The sequence below is a fragment of the Hyaloscypha bicolor genome, assembly GCF_002865645.1.
Source record: "Hyaloscypha bicolor E unplaced genomic scaffold K444scaffold_141, whole genome shotgun sequence".
Classification (NCBI taxonomy): Eukaryota; Fungi; Ascomycota; class Leotiomycetes; order Helotiales; family Hyaloscyphaceae; genus Hyaloscypha; species Hyaloscypha bicolor.
Genome location: NW_020194643.1, coordinates 457,689 through 477,321, shown reverse-complemented (window position 1 = coordinate 477,321; position 19,633 = coordinate 457,689). Strand labels below are relative to the sequence as shown.

Here is a 19,633-nt window from a genome sequence, read left to right as displayed (position 1 = left end):
TAGGTGAGTTGAGAAACTCTGGGGAAAGCCTGGGAGACGGAGAACGCTCCGCGAAAGGCAAATGTGAAGTATCTTTGTGAGACCGACTCAGACAACCAAGGCAACACTGGTGGTCTGTGGCTGCTCCTGCAAGAGGCTGGCTGTAGTTTTATGAAAATGAGAGATTGAGCAGCACCACATCTACCTCAACGGTTGTAGTATAACTCACAGCAGAGTTCATCTTGAAACTGATAGAAAAGCTCAGGTGACTTGCTAGGTCCCCAGTTCCCGCCCCGCTTAGGAAAAAGCACAACGGATTATTCTCGGGCCGGGCGACCGCCCTGAAAATTGCCGAGTCGATGGCTGGCCAGGCTGGCACACCGCAGCAGCCATCACATCACTGTGCATCCAACATCAATCACCATCCCCGCCTCTGCACCACAACCACCTCACCCATCCTTTGGGAAACATGTTCGAGCCAAATTGGATCTCGTAATTGCGCCCGACCAAAGAGATAATTCGTTTGTGGCGATTGGATAATGGGCACCAACGCATGAGGGGGTTGGGCTCAGTCCCAGGCAGGTCAGCATTCCTGCCCAAGCTGGTTGTCACCGCTTCTTCCGCTTCATCTCCACGACAAGGCCAACCTTGTACCATCTACACTCATCCAACATCCAAAAGATACCTTTGGCACTTGCCACCACACTCCAGGCCTTTTCTTAAAATGTCAAACTTGCCTTGGGCTCCAATTCGGCCAGCCGCCGCCCAATGATGCCTGAAGGAAAGCCACCTCCACTCGAATCCCTTCACCGATGGGATAGACAACAACTCATTTTGAAGGATGTTCCTTGCAGCTTCCAGATACGTTGCCGAGTAGCGCGTGTTCCATAACACTGGTTGCAGCACACTCGATTTAGAGAAGGTACTTCGAGGATCATTATCGCCGAGTATGTAAATTCAAACAGAATCCTGCAACTTGCTATCAACGAACGCGCCCATCTTATTAGCTGGTTCATGTTTATTCTGCCTTCGAATCACCCCAACTTGACATTGTCAAAAGGATCTGGAATTAATCCTTGGTTCAAGCCCATGCAATCGCCTTGATTGCATTCGATTAGTTGAACTTCCCTCCCTTTGGACCCCCTGACGTCGTTGGAAAACAACACTCATATCAAAAAGGGGGCATCTCAACGAAGACTTATAAAGTAACGACTTCGCTTTTCATCATTCCGATGAAAGCATAACGGACATTTACCATCTTGCGAAGGTATCCCCATATCTTTTGGTCATCGGACTTCCACACCGCTCCAAGCCTCTGATAGACAGACTTTGACATCCCGGATATAGACCGTCTATTCATTCGTGGGCCACTTGGACATACGAGATCATCTTAAGAGTACCCAAGGAACCGAACAGGACATCTGCCTCTTTGATTTCTTTTGTGCTCTCGTACATCTGTTTCTCTTTCTTCATCCCACGGATTTTGTAAATTTGCGAAATGATGGCCTCAAGACGAAGTCTTCAAGTCCAGCCAGACTACGCCTATGGAAATGCAGTTCTGGATACCTCCAGAAGGTAGGAAATAGTTTGAGGATACATGCAACGAGAGCTGACCACGAAGAAGTGCAACTTATCCAGAAGCCACCCACTCTGGATACAATAACGCTTATTACGTATCCTCGAGGTAAGACGTCTCAAACCCAGACATTCGAACGAAGACACTGAAAGTAGAAACCAAAGCGCCACATATGCTCCAGCCATGACAACCTACAGCCCCATTCCAACGACCTCTTCCACACCACTCATCCACTCGGATGCGATGTACACTCCTACTGGCTACACTATCGGAGCATCCTCTGCCGTCTACGGATCCGCTGGACCCAGTTACGATTCTTACACCGGGCAAACCTCAAGTTGGGAACCTCAAGGAAGGATCTCATCCGAGGGGGCTTATATGGATGAGTATGTTGCACCCCCGAGTCCAACGGATTACGTGCTTGAGCCTTCAAGCAAGTCTGCTGGCAAGTCTAAGAGCGAAGCGAAGGGGCACCAGCAAAGACGTCCGTCAAACAGGGATGAATTTGACGGACCGCACCAATATATTCCGAGGCCATCACCAGAATACATTGCCCAACAGGAGAGAGAACTGCCCCACCTGCCAACCAATCTCGTCGTCCACGAGCAGGATAGTATCCTTACCCGAGTCAATGACCGGCTGTCTCAATGTGCCTTCGACTTCGTGGCGAAGTACCAGTTCCCGATCCCTCTAGCCAATGGGGAGATGCGGCCAGTGGAAAGACCCCAAGACCGGGAGTGGACTGAGTGGGTATATCTCTTGAAACGTCTCGCTACCAAGCGACGGATACCAGCCAGGGTGTTGTACAATGGCCAGATCAAACAGTTCATCACCATTTTGGAGAACTCCCTCGAGATGCGGCATGCCGCCAAACACCAATCCCGACCCCTCAAGGACGACAGGAACATACTTCAACTCATCTCTGCTGGCATCCAGGTCGCCAAACTGTTACGGGATGCGGATGCAATGAGCTATATGGACCAATTATACCTTGCAACGGAGAACACAATCAATTCGAGAAGTTCTCGCTCTCACTCGAGTACTTAGGGATTCGCCCGCAACGGAGATCAATGGCTAGTTATATATTCAAACTGAGCGGCAGATCGAGGAGGGGCGGAGCCGTTCCACACGGTACCGCTCCGGACCATAAATCTCCGTTTTGATTTCACGACCTCACCTTGCATCTACCCCGGCGTTAGGTACTGTTCTGCCAATGGATATCACTCTCCCACTTGGAGTTACCCTTGGAAAAAACTTGGTTGCCGGATTCTCTTTCATGTTATTTGCTGCCCATTTATGGTGGGAAACGTGGTCCCATCAGCCGGGGACCCGTCACGGAAAACAGCTTTAATTGGCAGCCCGCCAGTTCGTTAGTTGAGGATGGAAGTAATTTACCAGGGTTCCTGAAGACGCCTTGGAAGAGATAGTGGAATTCGCCCTGGACTCAGCCTTATGCACCCGCAGATCAATTGGCCGTTGAAGCGGCCACATGCAGTCCCATCAAACTCCCAGCATGAGACGAATTCACGTGCGGCGGCGCGATTGGGAGAAGTGCGCATTTGTGCACAAAGCTGCAGATCTTTCCACCTTCGTTACCGGGGGCGTTTTCCTCTTGCTTCTGATTTGCTGTACTTTGAGCACGCATTGGGTGGCCGCGAATGTTACAAGTTGATGAATGCTGACCGACTGTTTTGCGGCTGCAAAGCTGGGCGTTTTGGCGGGAGGATCACATCTGATTTTTTGCACATGTATGTATGTTGATGTCGGTGACAGAAGGGGAGGGTCGTTTGGCCACGCCTGCAGAAGAAGAATGGTGCCCAGTAACAATCCAAACAGTTTTACCCGTACGGCCGTACCCCACAAGTTGCCCCCAATCAGTGCCCAACCAACCCCCCCACCACGCCTGGTGTCGAGAGACGCAGCAAGTAACAGCCCTGACCAGGAATCCTGTCAGCCACCGGTGACGGATCCGATACCGAGAACAAGCCACCCCTTACTCGGTACGAGAGCTTTCCCCAGAGGTGACAACGCTCGAGTCCGGGGCTCTGCTCTCTTTTCCTATAATAGAATTCAAGAGTCGCCTTTGAGATCTGACATCTTCGCTTTGTGTGCCATCAATTGCCGTGTTTGTTGCCCTTTCTGTCCAAGGTCTCCGGGACTTTCCTGCATCGAGCTGACAGCCTCGTCTCCACAACGGCACCCACACCTCCAGACCCCACCGCGCCATTCCCGAGACAGACATTTGGTGGACCCCGACTGTCCTCAAGATGGGAGACCAGGACTACAAGCAAGATGATGATTCTCAAAAACAGTATCAATATTACTACAACTCCTCCCAACCCCTGTCTGCTCAGGTCCCGAAGTCCAACTACCTCTACACAAACCACACTCAAACCTTCACAGACATAGCCATCGATGGCCAAACTCAGAACCCCGATGTAGTCATGCCAGGTTTCCCTTCAGAATACTACGTCGCTCCAGCTGAAGCCTACGACGGCTGGCAGAACTACAGAGCCGCCTCAGTAGGCACAGCAGCAACCAGCTTCGTCAATGTCAACACGCCCAGTGCCACGACAGATGGAAGCTATGTGATGGTGCCCACACCGTCGCACCACACCAGAACGTACTCGGAGAATTCGTCTGGTCAGGGCTCTGAAGGTCCTCTGTTCTCGGTCCCAGGAGATCCTGAGCCTTGGACACCTGGCTCGGCTTTCGCGGTGGATAAGGAGGCGATGGATCGAGATGCTGTGGAGGAGGAAGCCCAGTCGTCTATGCCACATGACCAGCAACGTGTGCTTGCTGGTTTATCGAGTCCCGGTATGTACCTCACTCAGCTCTTCGATTCGAGACAGTAATTAATGAAAGCAGAACCGAGGACGGTGTACAATCCATACGTACCATTAGAAAGCCACGGACCAGTCGTCTACCAGGAATCCATGTCAAACTACCAGACTTCTGCTGCTTGCCAACCGCTGTCGTACACCTTGCCATCCCGGCCTGCCAGGGCGCAGAACATGTTCGACGATCCATGGACGCCCGTCGAGCAGCGAATGCATCTCTTCCCACCCGGCTTCGTAGCTTTTGCTCCATCTCCTGGACCAAATGTAGAGAACTATGCCGGCGTCGAATATGGGACAAGTGTCTCTGTATCTCCGCAAAGCCGTAAGTCAACTCATCCAAGCCTGGGGAAACGATCTCGTTCTGGAAGAACTTCCTCTGCCAAGGGCAAAGAGAAGGACCACTCTCCAGGATGGGAACATGTTGTTGTTGCCAAGGGTGGTCTACTCCGAGTGAGCGAGATCCCGAAGAAAGAGAATCGCGGATGTCGAACGGGAGAGCTTGACTATGAAACCAAGGAGAAAGCCCGTCGTATTAGAAGGGTGCATGCGTGTTGGAACTGCTGGAACCAGAAAGTTCCTGTAAGCCTCTTGCCACCGCGTGAAGGATGCCATATGCTAACAAGTAGACAGTGCTCCGAGCCTCAGTCAGAAGGAGAACCTTGCAATAGATGTAAGAGCCTGAGTAAGAAGCAACCTTCACTTACAGCACATCAACTTTGCTGGAGATCTGGCTTCAAGGACTATGAGTCCACGTTCTTTCCAGGTTGGTCACTTCCCTCCTTCCTTCCGTTATTACCAGCTGATAGCCACAGAATTCATGCATGCGCATCTCCGGAAAAGCAAGATCGAGGACTTGATTTCTGTGAATACGACCGGGTTCCTTGACGCTGTCATCGTCGTTGAAGTTTCAACCGGCTCGGTGTTCAAGCCCATGAGGCTGCACACCAACACCTTCGAAGCCATCGGAAACGAACTGCTCGAGCAATCCATTCTCACACCACCAGAAGCAGACCAGGCTGCGCAACTAGTACGGATGCCCAGTGCACCCGTTGGCATTCTCGGCCTTTCGGTATCGGAGATGAAGAAGAAGTGCAATAAGCATGTCGAAGATATGATTTCGAATACCAAATATGCCGAGCAAGCAACATCTGGAGACGTATCGGGCCTTCCCAGTCAGATCTTAGAGATCGTAGGCGAGTACGTTGCCGCGAAGAAAGATGTAAGCAATCCATTCCAATCTTCAGTATTGAGAAGTTCTAATGACAGCCGCAGGTCTCCCTCCTCCAAAACGCACTGAAGCTACACGCCATTCATTACTTTATGGGTTGTATGATAACCTTCAGCGATAGATCAGCTCGCGAACTCTATAGCAAGCTTGCGCCTGGCATGACACCACAAGCCTACCTCTCATCACGCCTTCTGAATCGCCAAATCAAGTACGTGATGCACAAACTGCATCGTGAGATCACACTTCAAGTGCTTGAGGACCTAGAACGCTCCCTCCGTTCGCGGACCAAAGACTCCTGGGGTACTTCCTTCTGCACGATCCTCATCCTCTGCCTCTGCATCGAAGGTCTGCAAACGGCAGCTGACGTGATGGTCGTCTGCAACATCCAAGAGAAAGGAGGTGAAGCGTCTTATAACCGAAACCAAAGCTTTAACGCTTGTGAGGAGTTGGAAGAATATCCTTTCCGTCAGTGCAAGAAACTGTTCCATGATATTTATAGAAGTCATAAGGATGGTAGCAGTGGTGGACGAGGGGAGAAGGCGTTCAATCCACTTAAGATGGCTGCCGAGGAGGGGAGGACGGGGCTTGATTTGACGACAGAGGGTATGGTGAGGTCGATTTATGGGGTTGTTTGCAGTTCTTGTGAGTTCGCCTCAACCTTCAACCCTTGAGAAAGACTAACACAATCAGGGGCCGAGATTGTCCAACTGTCAGAGAGGCCTGCGATAATCAACCTGGGCTACACGGTTGCGGCCCACGATATCAAAACCAACAACACCGGCCGCTTGGCCGCAAAGTTTTTGAGATCTTTCTTTCCAGATTGATTAACGAATCATGAGCATACGGGTAGGAGTTATATTGAACGGCGTTGGTATTGTTTGAAAATATAGACTGCGTAGATATCTGATTCAGCGACGACTTCACGCTTCGTGGTATCAACCTAAACCACCAAATGAAAATACCCTTCTTTCCATTCTACAATTCTCTTACATCCAAACACGTGGTCCCTCTTAACACTGCTATCATGCCCTAAGTATTAAACTGAATTGAATCAAGGAAATGTATGCTATGAGATGTTTGTCCAGATTAGTCCTCCTGGCGCACAGAGTCTACGCCAGCAGGGTGGATGGGACTGGCTGTCTAGGCCGTCGGTTCTTTCTCCCACGAACGATAATTTAAATAAGTGACGCTCGAGTCCATGAAAAAGGCGCAGGAGGTAGGCAATATGTGGTTTTTCTTGGGGGGGGGGGTTGATTCTTCAGAATAAAAGAAAGAGAATTCTTGATAAGGATCGGAAGATTTCGTCAATCGTCACTCGTGATCGTAGTTTGATTGAAGTCAGTGTCGTTCACGACCGTCGATGCAGAAGCTGTTCATTCTTGTGAATCAGCTACAGTCGCGATAGACATGAATTTTGATTCGATCGCTCGATCGTGAGAGTCTTCTGCAGTCGCAGGTGTGATGGTGAAGAAAGCTGCAGGTGGGAAATCGAAAATTTCAAGGAGCAATTCCTTAGCGCCGCACTAGTATCCACTCTAACCTCATCCGTCCTAGCCCACAATATCCACGACAACCTTCTCTCGCTCTCTCTCTCAATGATCTTCTTTTCTCCTTATCACACAAATAATAGACACGGTCAATCAACCGCTACTCACTCGCTAACTGGGTATGTGGTCATATTACGTGCCGAGAGTGAGCCACATTCGTGGGATTTGATCGCCTGACTGAGGTTTGCGGTGAGGTCGGGCTTTGTTCTGCGGGTATGACATGATTGAAATTCAAGGAGGTTCTAGACGAAGATTTACGAAGAGACGCAGTTGGGATGGGATCAAGGTGCAAAGGATGGTTAATAAAATTTGAGACAATACTTTGCTGTTGAGGCTGAATCCCGCAGGGGTTGGAACAATCTGGAGACGACTGAAAGGTCGCGTCGATAATTGTACAGCCCAACAAAATTATTTGTTCGCCCAAGGCTCTCAAATCTATGAAATTAACTACCCGTGATTTCGCTACAACGAACAATCGAAAAGGCCGTGAGACTACCCCCCCGACTGTTCTAAGACCGCTGTTCGTGCAATAACGCCACGCCACCAATGTACCGACTCCATATGAGAAACCTCAATCAGCCTCAACGACACGGAAAACCTCTCTCATCTCGCCCCACTTCTCAACCAACTCCTCGCTCGCCTTTCCCTTGGTATTGACATGCTTCTCCAGTTTGGTAATGCAGGCATCAATTGTGGGAGCAGAGCCAATACCGAACTCCTTACAGGCGGCGCGAACATCCTTCGTCGTCTTCGCACCCTTGTAATACCATCGGGACTCGACGCTGTCATCTTCTGAGGATTCGGACTTCAGCTTCTTCGAGTCATTAGATTTACCAGATGAGCTGGCTTTGCGCTTGTGGGATGAATTGTCGCAAGGCAGGCCCAGACACTGAGCAAGCTTCTCGACGAGATCCTGCGTTGGGACCGACCCAGCCTGGACTTCCTTACTCTTGCCCTTTCTTCTCTTAGGAGCCGCAGACTTAGCACCGAATTTCTCCAAATCAGGATTGTCGACCGCCCATGCCTTCACAGTCTCGAATGCAGCCTTACCATTGTGCTTCCAGTACATCTGACTGGTATCCTTCCAAACGTAGTCCTTTGCGTCAGGGATGCTGAACTTATTCTCAAGCCAACCTATCATGGCATATTTGACGGTTTTGGTCTGCATAAGCAACTTATGGTCTTTGGCCTGGGGCGTACTTTCTTGGTTCGAAAATCCGGGTTCGTTAACCCAAGGGACCGGGGCACCGAGGATCATAGCTTGAATACTAATGAGGACAGAGAGGACGGTGCTTTTCATCGGCTGCCACATCTCACTAGGATTACCTTCCCACGTATTCAGAAGGGATAAGCAGACTGAAAAGTGTAGCATTAGTTTGTGTTCGACATATATTCAAGTGGTAAATCTGATTGTACAGATTAAACAGGGGGGATTGTAGAATCAGAACACTTACCGCCACCACCTCGGTGCAAATTAGGGTTGAACGAATAGGTCTCGCTATCATTACCGTCAAGGACAAAGGACATTTTGGGAGGGCTAAAAGGATAGTTGGCATCAAGGAAAAGATCAAAACTGAAATACCATTAGCCACACTCTAAGCCACCTTGATGATAGTTTCTTACATGAACAACCCATGAGCATATGGTGAGCCTTCGGAGCCAACGATGAGAACCTTCATAACATCGGATCGGGATTCAGCAACCTAGAAACATCAGCTCGTTAGTTGCTAGCGTGGACATTGGTGATGGACGTGAACCGTAAAGATGTCCAAAGATTAATGAAAGATCAATGGCTTACCTTGACAAAGATACCCGCGGGAAGAGAGGTTGTCATAGTTGCCACTTCCTTGCCAATGGTTACGAGTCGGCCCTTCGTATTTGATGCCTTGAGGTTTTTAATCTCGGCTATGAAGCGATGATTTTTAAGTACATCGTCATCGAATGTTACCCTATTTTCTTCCGCAAACTTTGTCCAGATATCGGTATGGTCAACCGCAACCGTCGGGCGATCCTTGTGCTTCTGCAGATACTCGTATATGTCAATGATAAGCTGACACATTTGGACCGAATCATCGTCGTCTCTCTTCTCCCGAGAAATGGACGGGGCCTTGTTCCTGATCAATACCGGAGCTCCAGGCTGATCTCCTTGTGGCATGTTGGAAATGGTAAGGAACGATTTAGCTTGACGGTACGTGTCTAAGCTGCCTGTGAATACCGACGGCGCGAATATTCCTTGGTGAAGTTAGCGAAGTCTTCTGGGCATGAGAAGAGAGCAGATATGCTGTCCCAACAGATAGAATTTTGCTCTCAGTGTCGCTTGAGCTGCCAGCCCTGGTACGTTTCCAAGTCAAATACAGACATTAGATGAAGAAATTGCTCACCTGGAATATCTTGAAGGTTTTCAAGGGCGAATCCTGGCCTGTGCGACGATTTTTGGATACTATGAATGCCAGGGCTATTGCATTTATCGGGGCGCTCTTCTAGCAAAAGTCCAACGAGGTCAGGGGAGTTTGCGACAGCCTATGAAAGCCAATGAGTATCCCAATTGAACCCTATACCGGTCTCTGGACTTACTTGGACAAACGTAAAGACTTCTCTATAGAGCTTCTTCCTCTGTGTGATGTCGATTATAGAATCATTTCGAAGCAACTCGGCGATCCTGTCGAAGAGGAAACTAAGGCGATATAGTCGAATCTCTTCGATTGGACCCGACGGCGAGCCAGGGCCAGGCAAGAAGGTCGTTAAAAGCTTGAGGGTATCGATGAGCAGCTCGTCTTGGGATTTTGTCTTCTCCTCTGTGCATTTGATGGAAGGTGCTCGTACTACATAAGTTGGAGGACCAATGTAGTGTCCATGGAATCCCGGCATCGGCATTGGTGGCATAGCACTCGGGGGGAAATCCTCAGATTCGTTGGCATCATAATCATCAAGGTATGCAGCAAACTGATCGTGGTCCATTTCGTAATATGCACCGTATGGGTCACCACTCGAGCTGTATCCAACACCATTTTGGGCTGAGGCATGTGGCATCTTTGGTTTCGGTTTGACTCCTCTTTTCGGATTGGCGGAGGTCGATGCCTGTGTGACTGGCAATCTAGATGTCGATCAGTATTCATCATTCCTCGATGTCCCCCAACTTTCAGCTGAGAATGGGAAGGACGTACTCAGCTTTGTCGAATCTGGCAAGGAGAAGCCATATACCAAAGAGTTTGCCTTCATAGCAGCAATGATTGACCTGGGAATGTAGTCAGTCCTGCTTCGAGGAGTTTCGACGCATCGCAGAATGGTCGGACAAGCAGACAGGGGATACATACCACGCCGATGGTTGTGAAGAAGTGGTGTTTGTTCAGCTTTGGCGCGCCACCACATCCAACGCAAGTCGAATGATCACACTTTTGGCAGTGCAAGACAGAAATCTGAGAGTTTGGCGGGATGACTTGCGTGCCAGTGAGCCAGGTTTGGAGATGTGTATCGATATCCAGCAGTAACTCTGCATGACAAGCTCTGCACTCCATATGCAGCTGTGCAAAGATATTGTTGAACAGCACCAGATCGGGCGATAGCTCCTTCGGGAACATCCTGTTGCTGCGCGATCCGCCGGCAGAGATCTGGGGTACAGGATTTGACGCCTTCGGAGGCTCAGGTCGCTTTCCAAGGCCGAAGATCGATGATGTTGTCATTGTTGGTGTAGTTGCTTTTGTAGAAGACGGTAGGTATTTGGACAGCGTCTCCTTGAGTTTGTGGAACGGGTCCTTGATTTTTTGAAGTGGCATCGTCCGTCGGGGAACAAGTTTGAGGCGAAAGCCAGTTGAACCTCGAAGTAAATACAGCCTCGCGCCGCGTAAGTCCCACCGCCTTTTAAAATCGCACGTGAATTAAGGCTCAATATTCACCCCGAATTCTAAAGAGCGACCATCTACCTAGAATACGATCCTCTATCAGCAGCGATACAGCAAGACCATATTCAGATCAGACAATCTTTAACAACACGATTCGGATGGGAAACAAGGCCTTTATAACGGCATCCCGACTTCGGCCAGCCGCCGAAGGAGTTTTCATTCAAAAGGGATTCCCCCCTTTGTTCCAGCTTCCCGAAGGAATCTTCAAGCTTCGATGTCCTAAGACGATCTGGAAAAAAGATTGATCACCGTGACAAGCAACGAAAATTGGCGGGAGCTACCTCACAGTTGAGGAGAGCGGACCGCTGACGAAAACCGACTAGGGCTGATTGTTTGAAGAGCGCTCAAGCTCAACCTTCGCGGCCTGTGGCCCTCTAAATCTGAAGAGTCAAAAACTCATAGGGGAAATGCAAGCAATGGCTGCAGAAAGAGATACCGGTACGCGGTTTCATTACCTTGATAAAGGGGATGGATGATTCGACTTCTAGAGATGTTGAGAAGAGGATTGAATCGTCGCTGCGCGACAAAGCGTAAGGTCGGTTTCTGTCCAATAAAATACAAGAAATCTGTGATGAAAGGAAGTTTGGCGGAAATTGAGCAGCTTCACTATGTCATAGTTCTCATAAGCCAGAACGGGATGTTGCGACTGTGAGATGGAAGTAGACCATCGTTCTTGGTTCTGGCTGGAAATTTTAGCACATTACACACCCAACTGAGCAAGAGCAATTACTTGATATTATCTCCCTTCAGTGCATTATTGAAGGAGGGCCAGTTGTTGCCAGCGTCTCCGGGGCGAAATCGAAAGCAGGCTGAGATGTCGAACGCTCGTCCGGCAAAGATTGCGATCAATGTCTAGACGCTAGAGAGCGACCGTATATCAAGGGCCAAACAGTTTTTACGATTCCTCGCATTCGGTGGTCAGATACGAGCAAGTCCAGATGTTACATCGAAGTGTCGATGTTGCTGGAGGTTGCTGCCTCTGAAGGCCCAAGCGAGGTTGCTCAACAGCCTTGGGTTCCACGTGACATTCCTACTAGACCGAGCACAGGGCCAGCAGAGAGCAAAGGAGTTCATTTGTTTCTCCTGCGTATTATGGGTTACGGGTACTAACAGGAGAGAAAAGTTCGATGATATCACGTGACTCTTTGCGATTGTACGCCTCCATTTGTCTGAAAGCTCATTGATGAAGCTATGCACGCCGGTTCAAGGTCTCATAATTTAATCCAATCGATTTTTGATCGTTCATGGCAATGTTTCCATGGACCAGTTTCCCGTCACATCGCCGGATCTTCGCGGGGGACAGAAAGCGGCGCCCATTCTCAAAAGTCCGAAGGTCAAGTTGGACATTCCATTATTTCGATATCGAATAGCCCTTGGAGTTATAGTACATTCAAAATTAAGTCCCTTCAAAAGTCCCCAAAGTTCAGGCTCATTGAAACATTGTGCCGAGATAAATGTCTCGCTTTACTTCGGGACTTCGAAAAGTTGATCTAAAAAGGGAATTCTCACAGAAACCCAGGACATAATTCTGCTTTTGGAACCGCACCCGCGCCGCACGACGCGTTCAAATCTCTTCACATCTATGTATAGTAATCCACACTTTCCGATCTATTTAGAGATCCTTTGGGCTTAATTTTGCGGTTCTTGAGCGTGGTAAAAGATTTGGAGTAAAACAGCGGGTCTTGGTGGGATAGGTAATTATCCCGCATTGAGGAAGTGGTAGCCCCAAAAAAAATCATTTGAGCTCCGGCTCTATCAGAGAAAAAAAATCATTAAAAAATCGAAATCTTCCTTTTTGGTCACTACGAGGGTCGAACTCGCGACCTTGGCGTAATCATTGAGTATTAGCACCACGCTCTAACCAACTGAGCTAACTATGAAGTTGTTAGAATACGGAGCTTTGCGGGATGTTCGTTTGAACTTACGCGACCGTTGCGTTGTTTTGAATTAACCAAAAGTGCTTATTTAATAATATTTAGTATTAATTTTTAAGCGACTGAGCGTTCTTGAAGTCACGTGCCGAGAAATTTCTGACAAGAGCACCATGACCCCTCCGGACGAACTTGTTGGAATCTTTGCTACCACCAGCCCTGCGGCCGAGACGAGGGGATATGTGACATCCTGGGCAAAACCATTCTCGCGCCCTTAGTATGAGTGTCTCAGAATCCGAGGAGCGCTGCCTTACAACAGGCAGTAGCCTCATTGCCTGCCAACCACCCTCAATCGCCACTTTCCACCTCATGTGCCGTCTACACATCGAAGCACTGGATTCTGCCTGAAATGCACCAATTTCCGCTACTGTTCGTAGAATCTTGGCCACATGGGATCAGTGATCCCGCAATGCGCGTACCTTCATGCCTCATTTGACGTTTTGTGATCTTAAGACTTCTATCAAACACAAAGCAAGGCCTTCTTCCCCAAGATTAGTGCATTCCGCCAGAACCGCCACCTTAGATGTAGTGCCTGCACAAGCGAAAGAATCAACCTTCGATCCGAAGCCCACCTATTCTATATAGGGTTCAGGAAGCTTCGGTAAAAATACACCAAGTAGCTGGCTTTGTAACTGGTAAAGTAATTTGAGCAGGTACTTTATTTTATTATCCATATTGCATCGCATTACGTATTGGTTTGCCGAAAGTACCGAGTGCTATAAAGTTAAGATGCTTCTGGGCTGTGCCACACATTTCCAGATTAGAGAGCTCGAGGTCTTTGAGATGAATCCCTTCGATTTATTGCACCGTACGAATATATCACCTGGGTAAATAGGCTGAGTAGCCATTTAAGTTGAACTTGCATAATTCGAATGCGGCAACTCGTCGACTTCCACCTCCGAATACTCTCTGTCTCGACTCCACTTCTCGCACTCGACCTGGCTCCACACGTTCGAGAATTACATCACACTTTCGAAAACGATTCGGACTTGACCGACCGCCGGCCTCGTCTACAGTCGATATCCTACTACCCCTCAAGCTGTCTTATGGAGAGAAGAGCTGAGGATAGATACCGTCGCTTTCGCTGACCATCTTTCCAGCCCGACCCTACCGCATTGGTGACCCCCGGCCATTTTCCAGCCACTCATCACCTATGTCATTGATAGACGATGGGGAGAAAGTGCAAAAGCGCAAAGGGGCCATGGAATAGCACCTTCGACGGGTAGCGACAGGCAGAGAACTAGCACCACGTCGACGTGGGCTGGATATTCACATGAAGGAAATCTTGAAATTGGCCGGTAGTGCCGAATCCCCCCCAAGATTGTGGAACATCTAGCCACCGAACACCAAATTACAGTGCATCACAATACAATCTCAACCCGCCTGAAAGAATGGGGCCACAGATTCCCGGGAAGGAATTGCCCTTTAAGAGGGAAAAGAGGAAGCTGAACCTTGATCCCTTTAAAGATCAACTTCAGAAGTGGGAGGATGAAGGCATCGCGTCTTCCGACTTGGTGGACATATTTGAACAATGGTTTCACGCATGCACTTCGAAGCTGACAATTGAGAGCTTCCTCCAAACCTGGCGAACTCCAACAGCAATACCAACTTGGCGTGAAGTGGAATCCCAGCCATTCCGGAGTAACCTCGCAATTCTATCACTTCCTGCAGATCTCTTGACCAGGGAAGAATTGCAAGTTTTGGGAGATGGGATCAGAACGGCTTGTTTAGAGATTATTGCACTATTTCCCGAGAGAGAAACGATGCAAATTTCCAGCAGTGCCAAACAACATGAACATTGGAAGTGGAACAACAATGTATCAAGTGAAAGCGCGGGCAAGTTCCATTTGTACATTCAAACCGGTCTGAATTTCCTCGGCGTTCGTTATAAGAGTCCAAATCTTGTTAACCATACTTAGAACTTGAGTGCGACTGGATGCGTAACTTGGTAAACGCAGCATGTTATGATACATCCATTCATGAGGTGGTGGTAAAGGAAAGACTGCAATCTGGGTACCATTGGTCTCTCGACCGCCGCTTCAATCCGCTTTGTGTCATGGGTCTTCAGCTTCCAGGAAGTTACTTCCATCCTGCAGTTAATACGCAGGAGAAGATATTCGCCAAAATGCACTCTCTCAGCTCTAGAATCCTGTCGGAAACACTACCGAAACTCCTACAGCTCCTCGAAGGACAAATCAGCACGACAGAAGAATATGGGGAAGAGTACCTGAAAATGACTTTATCGATGGTACCGACCACCACTCCTCTGGGGCGCGTTATGGATCTACTGAAGATTGTCCAAGAGGAAATCGATGAATTTCGGCAAGATGTCGGCCTGTCAAAGCATGAATTTGCTTTCCTTGACCGAGCTCCAGAATTGTGAGGCAGGTGAAGCTTTTAGAAGAGGATGAAGACGTCACACCACTTTTGGATAGCTTCACGGAAAGGGTCATCGACCCCTGGATGCAACCATGCAAGCTCCCCGCGCTAAGTGATTCGGACATCAAGATCTTCTTGAACACCAGTACCCAGGAAACAGAGACTTTAAACAAGGATAATGGAGTGCTCGATCTCTTTCAAGGAGGAGAGGACTACGGTAAGATTACTTACGCAGACGCAAATGCGGAGGTGGAAAGTGAGCCAATGTCGGCCGGTCAAGACAACACTAGCCCCTCTGCGAGACTTTACCCTCCTGCTCCTGGCTCAAGTATTTCGTACGTCGCAGCACCACGCTATTAAAAGTTTATACGGACTGGAGAACACCAACAGGCGGTGCACTGATTGGCTTCTCACCCGCTCGATTCAACGCTCAATCATGGGGCTCTGCGGCCTGGCCTTCCTCCTCTGCTCTTTCCAATTCTGGCTCTGGCCAAGAAGACACAGCGAGTAACAAGATGGGAGTCGAATCATTCAAGGACGCGCGCAGACTTTCGGCAATTACTTGTAAGGAGGCCTCTTCGGTGCCGCCTAAAGATAGTAGTACTGTGAATGAGGCTGTGGACTATCCTCAGAATATCATTCTCGCCCAGACGCTAGAAGAAAAGTTGAAGTACGAAACAATCTGTAGAAGGATGGCCAAATGCGCTTCTGGACTCGTCGGCGCCGAAAGAATTCCAGCGCAGGGTATGTGGCCAGCTGATATTAGAGATAATGATTGGTGGTATTCTCTGCGACTATTACAGATGCTCATTGAGTTGTCCCTTCTTGGAGGAGATATACCTGGTTCTTTCCAAAGCGGCTGATGATATTGTTGGCTGCTATTAAGGGCGGTTCCAGTAAAGCATTGCTTTGGTTCATACCACTTGAAGGTGCTCTGAAGAACATTTCCAAGCATGCTGCGCGATGCGACCACAGTGACGCATACGCAAGCTGCACCCCACGAGCACGAGGTGAAGTCTTTCGGGAGTTGTGCGCATTTGTCCACGCAGTAGCGCTCCAAAACGTCGTTCTACTTCCATATCCTAGACGAGATCGCCCAAACTCCACTGCTCCGGGGGACCTCGTTGCGCCAACGATTGCTGTCTCGCACTGTATACAATATCCCAAGTGAAGCTCAGCCATTGTAGATAAGCATCTGATTTAGGTTCTATCAAGCTACGGTACATTCAAAGTCCACCTCCTCTCAACAAATCAGGATTTAGTTTCTGTCCACACTGAGGCATGCTTCTCGCTCCATAAGTGAAGGAAGACCTGATGGTGCATCACGAACATAATGATCCGCTTGAGTCGTCGACTTTGACAAAGTAAATTGGAAGCTCCTGGCAAAGCCCCATGATGTGATTGATCTCGTTTGTCCCTCTCGGGGTAAAAATAAAAGGCGCCACTTTTTTGTAATGTTCCAAGCCTTGCCGGACAATTTTATATGGCCTTTCCGATAGACCTCCCCTCGAGTTATGGTACGTTCAAACAATATCCCCTGTAGATGGCTCGCAACTCTAAAGTAGTGACCTCTTATCCCATTCGAGTCTACATAATTGTCTGACTTTAACTTGGGATATTGAGAATCCCGTGCCTCCTTTTCTGTCGATCGCGAGCCAGGCATGCTTCTTGCTCCTCTGACTCGATATTCGGAACTTGCTTCCAAGCAAATACACGTCAACATTATGGTTTCACGTAAACAGTGGGTTGCAACAGCAAAAGCCTTCTCTTCGACATCGGGACCGTCTCAGTTTGGTGGGCACTTGGTTATCCAAGAGAAAAGTCTGATGTGGGCCCTTGGATCAGGCATCTACAGCAACGGAAAGCCTTGACAAATCTCGGGGCTGATTTCACAGCGCCATGGTGATACCACATGGTCATTCTGTCTGAAGTGGATGAATGCTTCCACTCGGATTCAGCACAGCCCTCTCTGCCAGATACACCTGCCCTTCTGGATGATCTGGAGAAAAAAGCGGTCTGGGTAGAGTTCAATCTCGCTGAAGGGATGACGTCCTCGACGTCTTTGAAACCGTATTCGGACCACTCCAACACACGTTAAGCCTTGCGTTGCGCTTCCTCCTCAGTGCTCCACGTCAAGTCTCTGTCAAAGCCTCACTTGGTGATTGACTCTGCAAACTCTATGCCAAAGAGTTCAGGATCTTTGTCCACTGGCCATGCTAAGAGTGGAGATCAACATGAGAAACTTCAAGCAAATCACCACCGCCTCACACATCGACAAGATGTCTTGGCGTTCGCTGAGTCGCCTCACAGCCTTCTCAATTCCTCGAACGGGAAAGCTGTCCAGGCTTGGATGTTGGCCTTATGCAGGCCGTCACATCGACGGCCTTGACACTATCGGTTGTCACTTGAGGTTGGACTTTGTGGTTGAGGAGAAGGAGAAACCCTGCATCTGGAGCACCGCGTTCTGACGAATACTGAACATCGCCGCCTACCAAAGGCGAACTTTTGAGCACAGGTGCGGGGCTTTTGGCCAGCCTCGCCAACTGAACCTCGCAGGACAGAGTCGCCACCGCCTGTCAGCTCCAGCCTCGTTCAGCATCTTTCATCCCTCACCGACTATCAACATCAATTTGCTGTCAACCGCCGCAACCGTGAGGCTTTGGATTGAATCATATCAATGTGTTCACATGTGCTTCCACCACCGAAGCCAGACCCTGACTCCTCCGCGTGAGAAGAGTCCACTGGCTAAGAGATTCTTAGAGTTTTCTTTCTGTCGTGCGATCGACCGCAGCATCCGCAACACCAAAGCCATCTGGATGAAGTGATAGGACTCGGAAACGGACTGCTTCTCCACCCGGGCGCACTACTGGGCAACGGTGTTACTCTGCGCCAACGAGGCCATCGATGAGTTTCCTGTTGTTGCTGCGGGCGATGCGGGAGATCTCCAATCACCCACAATGCCCGCCACACCTGCTGCACATGCCGCCAACGCATCAGAGACCGAGGGCTCCCCTCACAAGCGCCCCGGAAGCAACGATGATGACGGAAGGGTTCGGAATGCGTCCAGGAATAGTCGGTCTGTGCTTTCGAGATCCCCCTGAGACTTTGACTGATCTCGGCAAGATCTTCAGAGATCAGCATTTCAGGAGTGCGGTAATTTAGAAGTCGAGCTTCGAGGACGCGGATGCCCATGCCCAGAGTTTCGCCGCTTCCCAGGAAGAAGTTGAAACCTTGGACCGGGCCGGCGGCAGATTTCACACTTGGTGCGCCATTTTTCGCAGGCTCAGACTCAAGCTGACAGCGGCCGGGGGGCTGTTGACTTTGCTGCACGGCGGGCCTTCTCCATCATTGGCTTCACGGGCGTGCGATCCTTGGCAAAACTCTCGATGCTTCGACGGGCCTGGTGTTGTGGGATCCTACTCGCCGCCTGCGGGTCGCTGCGCGGTCGCCCTCCTGTGCCAAATCCTGAACTTGGCACGCTGCACTCGAATCAGAATAGGAGACACCACTGATTCGTGACTTGTGCTGCACGAGGGCAAAACGCATCACTTCCGCTAGCACAGTCCGAATGCATGCTTTTCCAACCAAAATCCCTGACCGGCGAGTCTGCAGACGGCCCGCAATTCTTTGCTCTATGATAAGTTGGATAAACTTAGCGACGACTGCCAGCGCATCACTGTCTCACGCAATCTTCAGGCTCAGGCGACGCTTAAGTGCCCAACATCCCCCCACTTCCTCTTTCCATTACAATCACCATCTCTCTTCCTTCTGATCTCCCCTTCTTCCTGTATGCCTCAACCTCCACAACACTGCAGAACCACTGCACCGACCTGATTGTTTGCAACTATCCAAGGCACCGGGAATCACCACCATAACAACAACATCGACGCTTTGCTTCAGCCGCTGGCTCAAGTAAATCCTACACCAGAAACAACGACAAATCGACCCAGAGTGGAAGCCGGTTTTCTTTTCTATTTCAGGACCCTTTTGCCTCCCAATGAGTACTTGTGTGGAAACTCAGACCGCTGGGCTACATCAGCTGGACAATATGACTGGACTCCAAAAGCACCCGAGGACCAAGGCTGCCGCCTCCAGGTATATTGTTTTTCATCACGCTTGTTTTTTTTTGAACTTTTTGCAAGATTTCGAGAATACCATGTTGTCAGAAAGCAATGTTTTTCTTTTCTTCACGCAACCATCGTCTCTGGATTCCCCTGGATACCAATCCGCTTTCCCAGGTCCCAGCTCTACCAG

At 49.4% G+C, this 19,633-nt stretch overlaps 5 protein-coding genes and 1 non-coding gene across 6 annotated transcripts; 3 read left to right on the top strand and 3 right to left on the bottom strand.

Moving 5' to 3' along the window:
* Nucleotides 1-1,477: 1,477 nt before the first annotated feature.
* Nucleotides 1,478-2,581, top strand: K444DRAFT_479449 (uncharacterized protein; the record flags this gene model as incomplete). Its single annotated transcript, XM_024872973.1, has 2 exons — nt 1,478-1,554; nt 1,753-2,581. Coding segments are annotated over 2 exons (906 nt in total), but the record flags the coding sequence as incomplete, so codon positions are not given.
* A 224-nt stretch (nt 2,582-2,805) lies between these two features.
* On the top strand, nt 2,806-4,099 carry K444DRAFT_145421 (uncharacterized protein). The gene is made up of 3 exons (XM_024870557.1): nt 2,806-3,303; nt 3,392-3,909; nt 3,959-4,099. The coding sequence occupies exons 1-2, from the start codon at nt 3,008-3,010 to the stop codon at nt 3,849-3,851; spliced, it is 756 nt and encodes a 251-aa protein (XP_024730627.1). The 5' UTR covers nt 2,806-3,007; the 3' UTR covers nt 3,852-3,909; nt 3,959-4,099.
* K444DRAFT_635172 (uncharacterized protein) lies at nt 3,823-6,447 on the top strand (the record flags this gene model as incomplete). The annotated part of the gene is made up of 5 exons (XM_024883831.1): nt 3,823-4,372; nt 4,424-4,974; nt 5,102-5,614; nt 5,668-6,265; nt 6,314-6,447. The coding sequence occupies 5 exons, from the start codon at nt 3,823-3,825 to the stop codon at nt 6,445-6,447; spliced, it is 2,346 nt and encodes a 781-aa protein (XP_024730626.1).
* Nucleotides 6,448-7,741: 1,294 nt separating this feature from the next.
* On the bottom strand, nt 7,742-10,943 carry K444DRAFT_635171 (uncharacterized protein; the record flags this gene model as incomplete). The annotated part of the gene is made up of 8 exons (XM_024883830.1): nt 7,742-8,526; nt 8,625-8,743; nt 8,794-8,873; nt 8,969-9,402; nt 9,552-9,690; nt 9,745-10,264; nt 10,335-10,405; nt 10,485-10,943. 8 exons carry the CDS (start codon nt 10,941-10,943, stop codon nt 7,742-7,744), a joined length of 2,607 nt encoding a protein of 868 aa, XP_024730625.1.
* Nucleotides 10,944-12,867: 1,924 nt separating this feature from the next.
* Nucleotides 12,868-12,949, bottom strand: K444DRAFT_t34. The gene has a single exon. It is a non-coding gene; the product is annotated as a tRNA-Ile (tRNA).
* Nucleotides 12,950-16,547: 3,598 nt separating this feature from the next.
* On the bottom strand, nt 16,548-17,347 carry K444DRAFT_145135 (uncharacterized protein). Its single transcript, XM_024870556.1, has one exon. The coding sequence runs from the start codon at nt 17,100-17,102 to the stop codon at nt 16,638-16,640; it is 465 nt and encodes a 154-aa protein (XP_024730624.1). The 5' UTR covers nt 17,103-17,347; the 3' UTR covers nt 16,548-16,637.
* Nucleotides 17,348-19,633: the final 2,286 nt, after the last annotated feature.

Bases quoted from the DNA above. Each gene is read 5' to 3' on its own strand.
- K444DRAFT_145135 (XM_024870556.1), bottom strand. From the start codon at position 17,102: ATGTTGACGTGTATTTGCTTGGAAGCAAGTTCCGAATATCGAGTCAGA.
- K444DRAFT_145421 (XM_024870557.1), top strand. From the start codon at position 3,008: ATGCACCCGCAGATCAATTGGCCGTTGAAGCGGCCACATGCAGTCCCA. The intron at 3,304-3,391 runs GTATGTATGTTG...CAATCCAAACAG, and splicing joins ACATCTGATTTTTTGCACAT to TTTTACCCGTACGGCCGTAC.